This window comes from Lepidochelys kempii, chromosome 3 (genome assembly GCF_965140265.1).
Source record: "Lepidochelys kempii isolate rLepKem1 chromosome 3, rLepKem1.hap2, whole genome shotgun sequence".
Lineage (NCBI taxonomy): Eukaryota > Metazoa > Chordata > Testudines > Cheloniidae > Lepidochelys > Lepidochelys kempii.
Window position 1 is genome coordinate 205,623,749 of NC_133258.1, and position 14,390 is coordinate 205,638,138.

The window sequence follows — 14,390 nt, forward strand, 5'->3', positions numbered from 1 at the left end:
AGACAGCCTTATGTTGGCAGGGATCTAGCCGATGCAGTGTTTTAAGTGTAGGCCTGCCCATAGTATAAAGCACCTGTAACTAACTCACGTGGAAGGTTGCAACATATTTTCCTATAAACAAAACATTATAAACAGGAAGTTTGTATGAACGCTCTTGTCCACACTGGGGAAGAGCAAGAATTCACTGAAGCTATTTTGAAAACTGGTCAACTCATTAAGTTTACCAACAGTACATAATTAATGTAACCACTGTATTCCTCTACAATGGGGAGTATGTGCAAAAACAATTACTTATGTAGCGAGAAGTGCTAATGTTCTATTGGTGACCACTCTAAGCTTACAGCTATATAGAAATTAGGACATGCAATTCATCAATGGTTGCCCAAGGAGTGGAAACTGTAGTGTTCTAATGTGTTCACCAAGTCATCTAACCATGTTAAGAGTTCAAATTAATTAACACTACCAAGTCCTCCAGTATAGAAAAATACAATCATTGTACTACTTTTTTTGCAAGAGATAAATTACATTTTAATTATGATCACTAAAGCAAAACTTGTTTTTAAAGTATGATAGTAAAAATGAATGGCTCTTACCTACACAACAGCATCCAGTGATGCTGAATTAGGAGCTGCCCTGGTAAATTAAATCCTAATTTTTCTAATGTAGCCAAAGACTAAGGTTAAATATACTTTCCTTGGCCATTTTTAATGCATCTTCAAAGGGTTAAACTAACATTTTAAGTGAAATATACATACTATTGAAAATCCTCAGTGGGTGGGTGTGTGGATGGAGACATTCAGAGGTATTATTTTAGGAGCATGATTGTGTTATACTTAAATTTATTATTTAATAAAATAGGGTTTGGAACACTGAAAAACAGGATTTATTGTACCATAGCTTAAATGAACAGACATTATGGCATAAATACACATTCATACAATAGCAATGGGACATTTTTCCTTCCTATTCACAAATGTAGTTTAATGAGATTCAAAGGCAGCTTAATACAGTATAGCCACTGTATGTCTGTCATAAATATAAAGGGAAGGGGTAACCCCTTTAAAATCCCTCCTGGCCAGAGGAAAAATCCTCTCACCTGTGAAGGGTTAAGAGGCTAAAGGTAACCTCGCTGGCACCTGACCAAAATGACCAATGAGGAGATAAGATACTTTCAAAAGCTGGGAGGAGGGAGAGAAACAAAGGGTCTGTGTCTGTCGGTATGCTGCTTTTGCCAGGGATAGAACAGGAATGGAGTCTTAGAACTTTTAGTAAGTAATCTAGCTAGGTATGTGTTAGATTATGATTTCTTTAAATGGCTGAGAAAAGAACTGTGCTGAATAGAATGACTATTTCTGTCTGTGTGTCTTTTCTGTAACTTAAGGTTTTGCCTAGAGGGATTCTCTATGTTTTGAATCTAATTACCCTGTAAGGTATCTACCATCCTGATTTTACAGAGGTGATTTCTTTACTTCTGTTTACTTTTATTTCTATTAAAAGTCTTCTTGTAAGAAAACTGAATGCTTTTTCATTGTTCTCAGATCCAAGGGTTTGGGTCTGTGGTCACCTATGCAAATTGGTGAGGATTTTTACCAAACCTTTCCCAGGAAGTGGGGTGCAAGGGTTGGGAGGATTTTTGGGGGAAGACGTGTCCAAACTACGTTTCCCAGTAAACCCAGTTAGAATTTGGTGGTGGCAGTGGATATTCCAAGGACAAAGGATAAAATTAATTTGTACCTTGGGGAAGTTTTAACCTAAGCTGCTAAAAGTAAGCTTAGGAGGTTTTCATGCAGGTCCCCACATCTGTACCCTAGAGTTCAGAATGGGGGAGGAACCTTGACAATGTCACAAAAGTTACCTTGAAAAAAATCAGAACTAAATTGGTCTATAATGTCTGAAGTGCTACTGCTTCGAGTTAGTTGCTGGTCCTGGTCTGCAAAGAGGCCACTCGACTCTGGTCCTGTTGTATTTTCTGATTGTTGAGCTTCTTCAACTTCTGCAGATTTCAATTAAAATAAAATGTGTTACAAGGATTCTAAAACTCTTTGCACATTTACTACACACTAACATAACAAAGTCAGGTGAAAAGATGAACAAGCTAAATATTTAAAACACATAGAAATTATGAGAATAAAATGAAAAATTTCAATTTTAGTTACCAAATGCTCTCCACAACTGAAAAAAAATTCATTAAAAAAATGTATTCCAGCAGCAGAATTAGGAAGAGGTTCAGAGAAGGGAAATTCAAATTATTAGAGTCATAGAGTGGGTGCTAAGGGCCAGAGGTATGTGGGGTTTTTGTCTCACATGGAGAGAGATTAAAAAGAAGTTAAGACTGTTTAGTCTAGAAAGGAAAAGGGTGAGAGAAGATATATAAATTAATGAACAGTATAAAGAAGACTAATTTGGTGTTCCTATTTACTTTTCTCATAATAAAGGAAAAAGAGGAAACTTAAAAAGTCAACAAATTCAAAATGAATAAAAATAATATATATATGTTTAATAAACATCTTGCATAACTCTCCAATGGGACTCACTTCTAAGGGATTTGATTCAGAAAAACAGATTAGTAAGTCTCAAGCAGTATTAGACACTCATAACAATAAGTAGGGGGCAGGTAAAATCTAGGGGCAGAACGTTCTCCCCATTCCAACTGACTCCCTCATAGCCTGTTCACTTAGTTATACCTTCCTCAATCATCCAGCATTCATCACTGGCACAGACTGGACACTGAACTAAATGGACCATTGGTTTGTTCACGTGTTGCAACTCAGACTTAGGTGCCTCCACAGACATACAGGAGGGGGATCACCTCTCCTGCATTCCTTAGAATGTGCACAGAAAGCTGGATCTTTTCCTGCCGACTGATGAGATTTGCAAGTTGGGAGAAGAATAGGAGATATAAGGAGCAGCACACTGGGGGGGAGGGGGGGGATCCCTGTCCTTCCAGTGGATCATCTCACATCCATAAGAGCAATACCTGCACACCTTAGGAGGTCCACAGGAGGTCCACTCTGCAGGTATTAGCAAATTTATACCCCTCCCCCTTCCCTAAACTCCCTACATGCAGGTGCTAGAAGGAATGTGAGGTTCTGTTATTAGCCTTATAAGATAGGTGGGCAGAGCTTAGAAATATCCAGTGTCCTGTGAGCCATAGCTTCCTCTTCAGTGGCCAACCAAATCTTCCTAACCTTAGAAAACTTGTTCTTTCTTGATGAGCAAAATCTGAAACATTAGTAACCTGACAGGCCTAATAAGATTGTCAGTCTTTGGACAGTTCTATCTGGGCTGATGACCCTGAGGGCCATGAAAATCTGCCAAACCTAATAAAACCATTCTCGCCCACCAGAATCCTTAAGGGATCCCAATTAACCTATTAAGGCTTATGAACGATTGGACCCCTCTATAAGTCTACTAAGGCATGTTAGAAAATCCTCAGCAAGTGTCCCAAGGCTATTAGCAGGATTAGTTAAGTATAAGCAATAGTCTTTGCCTTGGTGGGGACTGGATAGAGTTTTTAGCATGTTAAAAATTTTAATTTACCTATTTATTTATTTAACTGCCTCAACGACAACATTAACTTGGTTCAGGTTTATGTTGCAAGGAAATTTGTTTTGCTTGTTGTGCATTACCAATTTCAGAAACTCTGTTCAATATATATATTAAATATACAAAAAGAAAAAAGTTTAGAGATTTAAAGCATTTTTAAAAATTATGTAAACCATAACTAACATACTTTCTCTCTCATTCCTTCTCTCTTTATAAGACAGCAAAATCCCTTACTTGACAGTTTCTTATAGGATATCAAATATGCTTGACGGGAAAAATGGAGACTCAGTTTTAAGTTTTAGCTCTTGGGTTTAGGTATTAAAGTCTGATCCTGTTTCTTCATAAGACAGAACAAGACAAGCACACAAAGGTGAAGAAAGAAAACGCAGCAAAATTCAGCATCTGTCTCTGTTTGCAGCTGTAATTCATTTGCTGCAAAAGTAACATGAGTAGCACACAATCTTATTAGCCTCTTCAGGATCTGGCAAAACAATTACCAGAATTGGACTACAGTATCTTTTTATCTTGCCTCTCGGGATACAGCAAAAGATTGCATGGTTTGATTTGTCCTGGCAGGTTAAGCTGAACTCTCATTAGACTGAAGTCAAATAGATAGAGAGAAGAGAGAAATATGAGGGGTCAAGTGGGGGAAAATGGAAACTAACACACAAGCAAAGGAGTGACAGCGGGAACTTTAGGTTCATATCTCAGGAGTTAGTCAGAACACAATTGTGGAGATGATTCTTTTTGACTAGTCAGAATTTCTCCCGGGATCAAGAAACAGAAGACCTAAGATTTTGATGGTAAAGTCGTGGGTCCTAGCATGTGGTAGGGACAGGCCTGGCAGTGATGCTAGTTAATGCTCCCTGCCACGCCTAAGCTAACAGTCAGCTCTTTCCTAGAAAATGTCCCAATGGTATAGCAAACATATCCTACCAAAAGGGACTCATCAGAACAAGTATCCAATGATTCACATATGCACTCTTCCTCTCTTCTTAAAAATGTTTTTAAGGTCTCTTGCTAGGGCAATTCCTTGGGAGCCTTGAAAATCCTACTCAGAATCTTAGTTCAGACAAATACAGATTACGCCATTGATTCCAAGCTCTGGTTTCTTCAAACAATGTTACATAACAAGCATATAAGTTACACTGAACTTTCCATCAGCTTTCAACTCACTGTGGGACAATTCAAGACCATCCCTGAGAATTCAACACAACTGTTCTCCACTCCCCCAACCCTTCCTTACTCCTCCACTATGCCTTTCAAACCTTTGTCTGTTGGCACCTTTGTTCTGCTGCCCCTCTTCATGCCTACCTCCTGCATATCTCCTAAAGTCTACATGAAGTGAACACCAAAGGCAGTCTGCAGAAGGGAGCAGTGGGGCTAGCAGGGGATTGTGGTGGGGACCAGAAAAAAAAGGAAGACATTCCCCTCTCCACACTCTCTGACCACCCCACCTTTGAGTGTTAGTTTATAAATGAATTGCCTGATTCACTTCAATTTTAATAGAAAATAGCCTAAATTTCACATTGATAAAACTCTATTAGTTGCTTTACATGTCGAGGCTTCTCAAAAGCAAGAATTTACATTTTTATTTAAAATAAAGCTTAGCTCTCTAGCAGTAATTTAATGGGTCTATTTTTAGTTCAATGAAGTGGTCAAGCTTGTCTCTGTCACCAACAGAAGTTCATCTAATAAAGATATTACCTGACCCTGCCAGTCTACATAATTAATGGGAAAGCAATTAAATTCAGATACATTTTAATTTAGTTACAAAGGAAGACATACCTAAATAAACTGTAGGTCAAGATAAATCCTTATGTTTAAGTGTATAAAACAGAATAGTTTGTGGGGCTCCAAACGTCTGAACAAAAACAGAAAAATGATACTGTCTAAGCCTTGTATGTTTAAATATTTTTTTGGTAATAAGAAGCATAGATAGAAAGATTTTTTGTTTCTGAAATCAGGATCCCCAGGAAAATGTCTTTAGAGGCAAACATTTACAATTAGCATTAACTTGTGTGACCTCATTGTTAGATTGACAGTGAATGGGAATTATTGTCAAAAAGCTGTGGCTAGCTGGATTTCTCCAGCATGATTTGTTTTGAAGCATTGGGCCCAACCATCCAAATAGCTTTGGGAATATTTTCCCTGAAACTACTCCAAAAAAGAAATATTTAAAAAGCTTTTGTTCTCCTCTTCCTCAAAATGGTGCCCCATTTTGACAGTAAGTACAGTTCCAGTAACCCAAAAATAAAAATCACTAGAATTATTTAAATATCAGAACTTACCATCCAAACAAAATTTGATAGTGAACATGAGATAACCTTATGATTAAAGGTTTCAGAGTAACAGCCGTGTTAGTCTGTATTCGCAAAAAGAAAAGGAGTACTTGTGGCACCTTAGAGACTAACCAATTTATTTGAGCATGAGCTTTCGTGAGCTACAGCTCACTTCATCGGATGCATACCGTGGAAACTGCAGCAGACTTTATATATACACAGAGAATATGACTCAATACCTCCTCCCACCCCACTGTCCTGCTGGTAATAGCTTATCTAAAGTGATCATCAGGTGGGCCATTTCCAGCACAAATCCAGGTTTTCTCACCCTCCACCCCCCCACACAAATTCACTCTCCTGCTGGTGATAGCCCATCCAAAGTGACAACTCTTTACACAATGTGCATGATAATCAAGTCTGGCTATTTCCTGCACAAATCCAGGTTTTCTCACATCCCCCCCACCCCCATACACACACAAACTCACTCTCCTGCTGGTAATAGCTCATCCAAACTGACCACTCTCCAAGTTTAAATCCAAGTTAAACCAGAACATCTTGGGGGGGGGGGTAGGAAAAAACAAGAAAACTTCAAATCCAGACTCCAGCGAGAAACTGCTGAATTGGAATTCATTTGCAAATTGGATACTATTAATTTAGGCTTAAATAGAGACTGGGAGTGGCTAAGTCATTATGCAAGGTAGCCTGTTTCCTCTTGTTTTTTCCTAACCGCCCCCCCGCCAGATGTTCTGGTTTAACTTGGATTTAAACTTGGAGAGTGGTCAGTTTGGATGAGCTATTACCAGCAGGAGAGTGAGTTTGTGTGTGTATGGGGGTGGGGGGGATGTGAGAAAACCTGGATTTGTGCAGGAAATAGCCCAACTTGATTGTCATGCACATTGTGTAAAGAGTTGTCACTTTGGATGGGCTATCACCAGCAGGAGAGTGAATTTGTGTGGGGGGGTGGAGGGTGAGAAAACCTGGATTTGTGCTGGAAATGGCCCACCTGATGATCACTTTAGATAAGCTATTACCAGCAGGACAGTGGGGTGGGAGGAGGTATTGTTTCATATTCTCTGTGTATATATAAAGTCTGCTGCAGTTTCCACGGTATGCATCCGATGAAGTGAGCTGTAGCTCACGAAAGCTCATGCTCAAATAAATTGGTTAGTCTCTAAGGTGCCACAAGTACTCCTTTTCTTCTTATGATTAAAGAGGAAACATCTCCCAAGGACGACAGAATGCTGCTTTAACAACAGAAGTTGTTACTGATTAATTGTAAGGGAAGGAGAGAGAGAGAGCGCCGTGTAAACCATACTAACGCACAGTACTGTAGAATAATTAAAGAGACAGAAAAAGCCAGCAACAGCAGTTTAAAAAATATAAAGAACATTTAGATACAAGGTGGCTTTAAGTACAGTACCTGAAAGTCTGTGAGAGCAAGAAGTGTAAGAGATACCAGGTAAGAGAGAGCTCACAGTGTGAAGCAGAAGAGGTACACTTTTAGTGGCTGGCAAAGCCTCATAAAGATGAACACAGTTGCTGATAGACTGGCTTCGCTTAGCTTCCAGGGAAAAATAAAGTAATAATTATGTCAGAAGAACAGTAAAATATAGGGATTTTTTCTAAGGTGATTCTTTAAGTGTCATGGCAAAATAAATGCAACACACATCTGAAACAGTTCTTTAACATAAATATTCAGAAATCCTACATAAAAATGAATTCCCATACAGTAAACGTTTGAATGTGTTGGAATAAAATTGCCACATAATAAATGTGCAATAATCAGCAGGGTCTTTTTTCTTTACAAGATTGTGAAATCTTACAATACCATATCTTCCCATAAATCCATTTTGTCAATTAACATACTGGTTATCTTACTAAATCTTACTCAGTAACTCTGTAAAATTATGATGTGCCACCACTCTAACCTATCCCAAACCTTTGTTTAATACTTAAGAATTTTAGAAAACAGAAGAGAAATATATCCAACTATGTGTGCATCTCAAAACTAAATGAATGGGAAATTTCTTCCTGGATCATTTCTTTTCTGTTATCTGTCTCTCTCAATTTGGAGATGTATGGGCTCCTCTCTGCAGTTCTGGAGGTGGTTCAACATTGTAACACAGTCTGTGCAGGCCATGCCCCTTCTCTGGCTTGCCACCAGATAATTCATTCCAATATTGTGTACAAACTCTGAGAATATAACATGCAACATTAACTTCAAAGCCAATCAGTAAACTATGTATAGGTTTCAGAGTAACAGCCGTGTTAGTCTGTATTCGCAAAAAGAAAAGGAGTACTTGTGGCACCTTAGAGACTAACCAATTTATTAGAGCATCTGATGAAGTGAGCTGTAGCTCACGAAAGCTTATGCTCTAATAAATTGGTTAGTCTCTAAGGTGCCACAAGTACTCCTTTTCTTTAAACTATGTATAGCGGCCCACGAATTGTAAATATAAAAATTAAATTTTGTCCCTTGGCTAAGAAGCCATGTAGGGAAGGTAGAAATGTGGAAGACGCTGCTAGTAAAAAGGAAACGATCTGTTAAGAAATTTCCCATTCTGCAGCCCCAGCTTCTCCACAATTCTGAGGTGTATGGGAAGCAGCAACCAGTGAACATAAGTAGAGAGGGATAAAGAAATAGACTGAGATAGGGAAAGTTTCCCCCTGAAATTAAGTATCAAACTGGCAAGCTGTTTGTGGACCATCGCACGCAACATGACGTAAAGCAAGTCTGCAGAGGATAGCAAGTCCATATTCTAGTATCTAACAAAGGTGTTAACAGAGGACCTTGTTGCTGCCCTGCAGATTTCCTCAGTGGAAGCAAAAGCTTTTTTCTGTTCATGATGTCACCAAAGACCTTGTGGAGTACGCCTTGATTCCATCAGGAAAAGGTTCACATGATTCATTGTACGACTCTGTGATGCATAATTTGATCGTCCAAAGTCCATTTTTGGCACTTCTGATTAAAGAAGATAAAGAGCCTGACCTCCTTGTTAATTTGATGCTCATGAAGTATATTTTTAGTGTTCTAAGAGCATCTAGATTCTGCCATAGCCTAAATTGTAGGTCAGGGGAAAAAGATGGGAGGACAATTTCCTGCAATGCACGGAAAGAGGAGTTCACCTTTGGTAAAAAAGCATCTAGATTCTGATATCACAGCAGTCATACAGCATATTCTTGCATGCCTCAGAATCATGTACAACGTCTGTCCCCACTTTGATATTTATTTAAATTTATACACAAAATAAAAAGGAGCATCCATTCAACGCTCCAGGTTCCCCTGTCATAAATTACAAAAACATTAAACTGCCCACAGAACACCTTCAGCACTAGAATCTCAACCTTATGCCAGCACTCCTTATGGGTTCTGCTGGGTTAGAAAATCATCCAACTCAAGGAGAATTTTTCCTCTGCTGACAGCCATGGTGCAGAGCACTGACTGTCAATTTTGGGGGGCTGCTTGCCACCTGGCTCTGCCCCCCTCCACCCCTTCTCCCAAGGCCCCACCTCACCTCTTCCCACTCCGCCTCTTCCTGCCCCTGCTCCGCCCTGCATCTTCCCACTCCCATTCCGACCCCTCCCCCGAGCATGCCCCGCTCTCGTTCCCCACCCCCAGCACCTCCTGCATGCTGCTGAACAGCTGATCATGATGGGCGGGAGGTGCTGGGAGGGAGGGGGAGGAGCTGATCAGCGGGGCCAACAGTGGGTGGTGAGCACCAACTATTTTTTCTCCATGGGTGCTCCAACCCCGGAGCACCCAAGGAGTCGGCTTATGCCGTGGTGACATTCAGAACTATCCCTCCTCCTCCAAAACTGCATCTATGCATATAGGAACAGTCCCCCCCACTCCATGAAGCTCTTGCAACTAACCCACAGTGCAGCCAAACAGTAGAAAATTATACTAATGATTTTGTTTAAAATTTTGGCAACTGAGGCTTCAACTTCCAACTGGCCATTATAATGCACTGCAGCATTAACCTCCAGCCCTCTCCTGGACAGTTCAAATATATTATGTTCATTATTCCTTTAAGGAACTAACAAACAACAAGGCATCACCTTACATGGAGTTACCCAGTCACAATAACTTGATAAAACAGCAAAACAAATTTACTAACTGAGTACAAGCAATGAGACATAAGAGTCAGAAATGGTCACAAGAAAAATAAAGATAAAACGCTTTCTAGTGCCTAACTTGAACTATATTAAATTTAAAGGAAAATTTCTCACCACGTCTCCAGCAGCATTACTGACTAAGTACTTCAGGTCAGGACTGCTCCCCCACAGTCCAACAGCTGCTTCTTTTGTCTTCTAAGGTGCAAAGAGTGAGGAAAGGGAGGGAGGGAGAGGTGTCTTGGGTTGTTTACCCCTTCTTTTTATAGTGTCAGTCCCTCTTTTAAAAGCATTTCCAGCTGAGAACCAAGAGACAGGGAATCTGGTGGAGGAAGGAGACCTCATGCTATTTCTTTGCTAAGATGCAGATCTCTTTGTCCCTGTCCCCGTCCTTGCCAAAGAATGGCCACTTGATAGGTGGTGGCCCACCAGCTTTGTTGACACGTGGATGGGGCATCAGCGTACCTTTTGTCTTTGAGAAACTGGTTTAGCTACTCCTGAGACTTGTCTGGGAAACACACTTCAGCCATGATTTCAAATTATATGAATAAATTTACATATAATGTTGCTACATGCATTTTACCATGATATTACTGCTCAGCAAGTTATGAGTTTTCAAAAGATACCTCACAAGGCATGCCCTGTACAAAGATTATTACTTCAGGTGCAGGGTGTGAATCCAGGAGTGCATTCCACCACACTTCCCCCCCTTATAAAACTGCAGTAGGCTTAGCCAAGAAAAAAAATATTTTGCACAAGGCTGCAAGAATTCAATCAGAATGTGAATCAAACATCTCACACTCAAAGCGAGATTCATACCCTTAGACAGAAAACTACTTGCTTGCCACCAAGTAGTCTTTCCTTACTAAGAACAGGGAATGTTTCTGGTCTGAGTGACCATACTCAAGAGTTAAAAATTTCTGTGTCGAGTATCCTAACTCTTATCTTCAGTGGGATCTTTTGGAAGGAAGTCGCTTTGTAAAGGTGTGACTGTCTTTCACTGGTAGAGCTAATGTTGCACCAACCTTAGTTTCCCCAAACACATTAAATTTCCATATACTCTTATAAAATATTTTAGTGTAAAACATTTAGTTTCAATGAGAAGACCCCTTTCAGATCTTACGACATCCTCAGCTCAGGAGACGAAAAGCAGAATTAGAAGCTGAAATGAAGTCACTACCACACAAAAATGAATAAAAGGAAATGTTATTCATCCTATGCAGTAACTGTATTTCTTCAAGGTGTGTCCCTCTGTGTGCGCTGCACTCCAGGTGTGCATGTGCCTCTTGAGCCCCCAATTGGAGATTTCTAGCTAGCAGTCCCTGTTTGGTCCACACACTCACCCTATGTCTCATCGTGGCAGATACCAAGCTTATATAGGGGTGCATGGGTGAACTGCACTCAGTTCCTTCTCTACTCTGTCATCATCCAAAGAATTACTGAAGGAGAGGGAAAGGAGGGCAGGTAATGAAGAACCCACACACTTCAAAGAACTACAGTTACTGTACAGGTGAGTAACATTTCCTTTTTTCTTTTAGTAGTGGCTCTGTGACTTCTAAGCGATATCCTCAGAAGGAGGAGAAGGCGGGGGTAGGGGGGCGGTTGCCTTTGGAACGAGTTCTAGAACTGAAGATAGTACCACAGAGCCAGGTGCCACATTGGATTTGATGGCATGGAGTGGGGTGTAATGCTCTGAAAACGTATAGATTGAAGATCAGGTAGCAACTCTACATATCTCAGAAATTGGGACATTCTTCAGAAATCCACTGTATGTCACTTGCAATCTGGTTGAATGAGCTCTCACACCCCTGGGGGGCTGAGCACCTGCAGATTGGTAACAGGTGTAAGATACAACCCAATATCCATTTTAAAAGTCTTTGGGCAGACCTTTGGGCCTTAGATCTAGGGATTTAGTATATGAAGCGTCTAGGTGATCTCCTAAACCACTTAGTCCTATTCAAGTAGAAGGCTAAATCCTTTCCAACATCCAGGATATGGAATTGTGAGGTTTCAGAAGGACAGACTGGTTAAGATGAAAATCCAATGTAACCTCAGGTAGGATCCTGGGAGTTAGATGTAAAGAGATTTTATCATGAAAGAACATGGTATAGAGGGAATCTGCTCCAAAGCTCCAATCTCCCTACCCTATGAGCCAATGGGATAGCAACTACGAAGACCGTCTTCATAGATAAAAGAAGAATGGAAAAGGTAACTATTGGTTCAAATGGGGATCTCGTGAGGTGGTTGAGAACCAGATTGAGGTTCCAAGAAGGAGTGTGGTTTCTAATGTGGGGAAAGAGATTATGCAGACCCTTAATAAATCTGGATGATACTGGGTGAGCAAAAATGGAGAATCCCTCCATCGGGGGATGGAAGGCTGATACAGGAGCCAGGTGAACCTTGACTGAGCTGATGAATAATCTGGATGTCTTCAGATTCAGCAAGTAATCCAAGATGAAGGAAAGGGGAACCAATTCAGATCACAGGTAGCAACAACCGCAGCAGTGGATGCATCTCTTCCGTTTCTGCAGGTAAGCAGTGCAGGCAGACTTCATTCTGCTGTGTAATAACAGCTGCTGCACCTCTCTGGAGCAGGAAACCTCTATTTATGAGAACCTCCAGGAGCCAGGCTCTGAGATGTAGAACCACCAAGTTGGGGTGAATCATGTGACCCACATTCTGAGACAGGAGATGGGGAACTTGATCATTGGTTGTACTCAGAGCTAAAGCAGGTAATGGTACCAAGGTTGTCTCAGTCAGGTAGGTACTTTGAAAAGAACTCTGGCCTTGGCTGGCCTGCCTGATCCTGTTTATCAACCTTGGAATTAGGGGCATCAGAGAACAGACTCCTCTTCCATGGAAAAAGAAGGGTGTCCCCCAGGAAGCAATGACTCAGACCTCCCCTTAAACAGAAGAGAGAATACTTCCTGTTCTTGGAGGTGGCATAAAAATCAATCTCTGGCTGTCCCCATCTCCGGAATATGTCCTGGAGGACCTGCGGGTCCAGCTCCCATTTGTAGTCATGGGAGAACTGTCTGCTGAGCGCATCGGCAGTGGTGTTCTGGATGCCTTTAAGGTAAGCTGCTGAAATCTGGATGTGGTCTCTTCATCTGGCTCAGAGGGCAATTGCAGGAAACGCTCCATTGCCAACAAGTCTAAGCCTTATCTCCCTGTTCTTCCTAGACTTCCTGGACTTAAGGACTAAACAAAAGGAGCACTTCTGGGAGATATAGGACTCTCCCAAACAACGGAGCCACCTGGAGTCTCCATCGCTCACTGGCATAGTCTCCCGGCAGGAGAGGCAACATTTGAAGCCTGGCAAACCAGGCACACCCTACTAGAGAAGACAAGTCTCCCTGAGGAAGAGAGAAAACAGTCCTCTCACCAAAACTAAATATACTAAACTAACTTTAATAGCAAAAGTAAAGAGAAAGGCCAAGTATGCTCTAGGCAGGCACACTACTGTTTTGTGTCAGGCCGAGGCTGTAGAGAAAGAACTGAGGGCTGTTCTTCCACACACTCCTCTATAGCCTCAGAGTCTGCCACGAGGAGGCATAGGGCACATGCGCAGGATGAACAGGCATAACTAGCTAGAAATCGTCAATCAAGGGCTCGAGTGGCGCATGCGCACCTGGAATGGAGCACTAATAGGGACACTACTTGACGAAGAAACTGAAGTTATAACAAAGTGGTTAGGAGAAACTGAACCACCAACTTGTTTCTATTATGAAAGACTGAATTTCTGGTGATCTGACCAGGAGGGCAGGGCCTAGTCCTGGAGCCTCCAGCAACAACGTTTGACTGTCTCCAAATTCAACAATGAGCTACCCGTTTGTTATGAATGAGGAGAGAAGCTGTGCAAAGGAATATCCCTCACTCAAAAGCGGTAATGAACATCTGCTGTGGCTGCTGCTTGATGGCCCATTGAACTGGAATGAGCGGCACTTGTAACTATCATATCAGAGAAAGACAATCTACTATCTGAAGCTCAAAACCAGGCTTCTGGAGTGTTTGAAAACCCTGTATTCTCTTCTGCATCTCAGGAACACTCTTCCATCAGCCTCATTCCCTGACCTGCTCTCACTTTCCTCTTATTTTTCTCATTTTCTCTCTCTTTCTTTATAGAACAAACAAGAGAAAAAAGAAACTGGTGAACACCGAGCTACTGTATATACATATTGAACTACCATACATATTTATTTGGCCATATTTTCAAAAGTGCTGGGAACTCAGCACTGCTGAAAATCAGGTAACTTATTCGGGCACCTAAAATACGGATTTAAGAGCTTAATTTGGGTACCCATTTTTTAAAACTTGCCATTATGCACAGTGCTACAGATGTATATTTCACTTTAGAGAAATCACAAAACAAATTTTAAAAAGGTCTCTATATCGAGAAAGTGTAAGATGTAATAAAGTATACAAAGGGATATAGATATGGATGTTAAG

At 41.0% G+C, this 14,390-nt stretch overlaps 1 protein-coding gene across 12 annotated transcripts in view; it reads right to left on the bottom strand.

Annotated features, from left to right (window-relative positions):
• Positions 1-14,390, bottom strand: part of RALGAPA2 (Ral GTPase activating protein catalytic subunit alpha 2) — a 306,774-nt gene that overhangs the window by 208,621 nt on the left and 83,763 nt on the right. For 11 of the 12 annotated variants that reach the window (XR_012158343.1, XR_012158341.1, XR_012158342.1 and 8 more), the window contains exons 17-18: positions 7,249-7,389; positions 1,856-1,993 (exon numbers count right to left, since the gene is read on the bottom strand). Coding sequence is in view for 9 of the 12 variants with exons in the window: in XM_073339773.1 (XP_073195874.1) it covers positions 1,856-1,993; positions 7,249-7,389 (279 nt within the window). In the remaining 3 variants the exon portion in view is untranslated. The remainder of the gene's footprint in view (positions 1-1,855; positions 1,994-7,248; positions 7,390-14,390) is intronic. The other variant, XM_073339776.1, reaches the window with a different exon arrangement.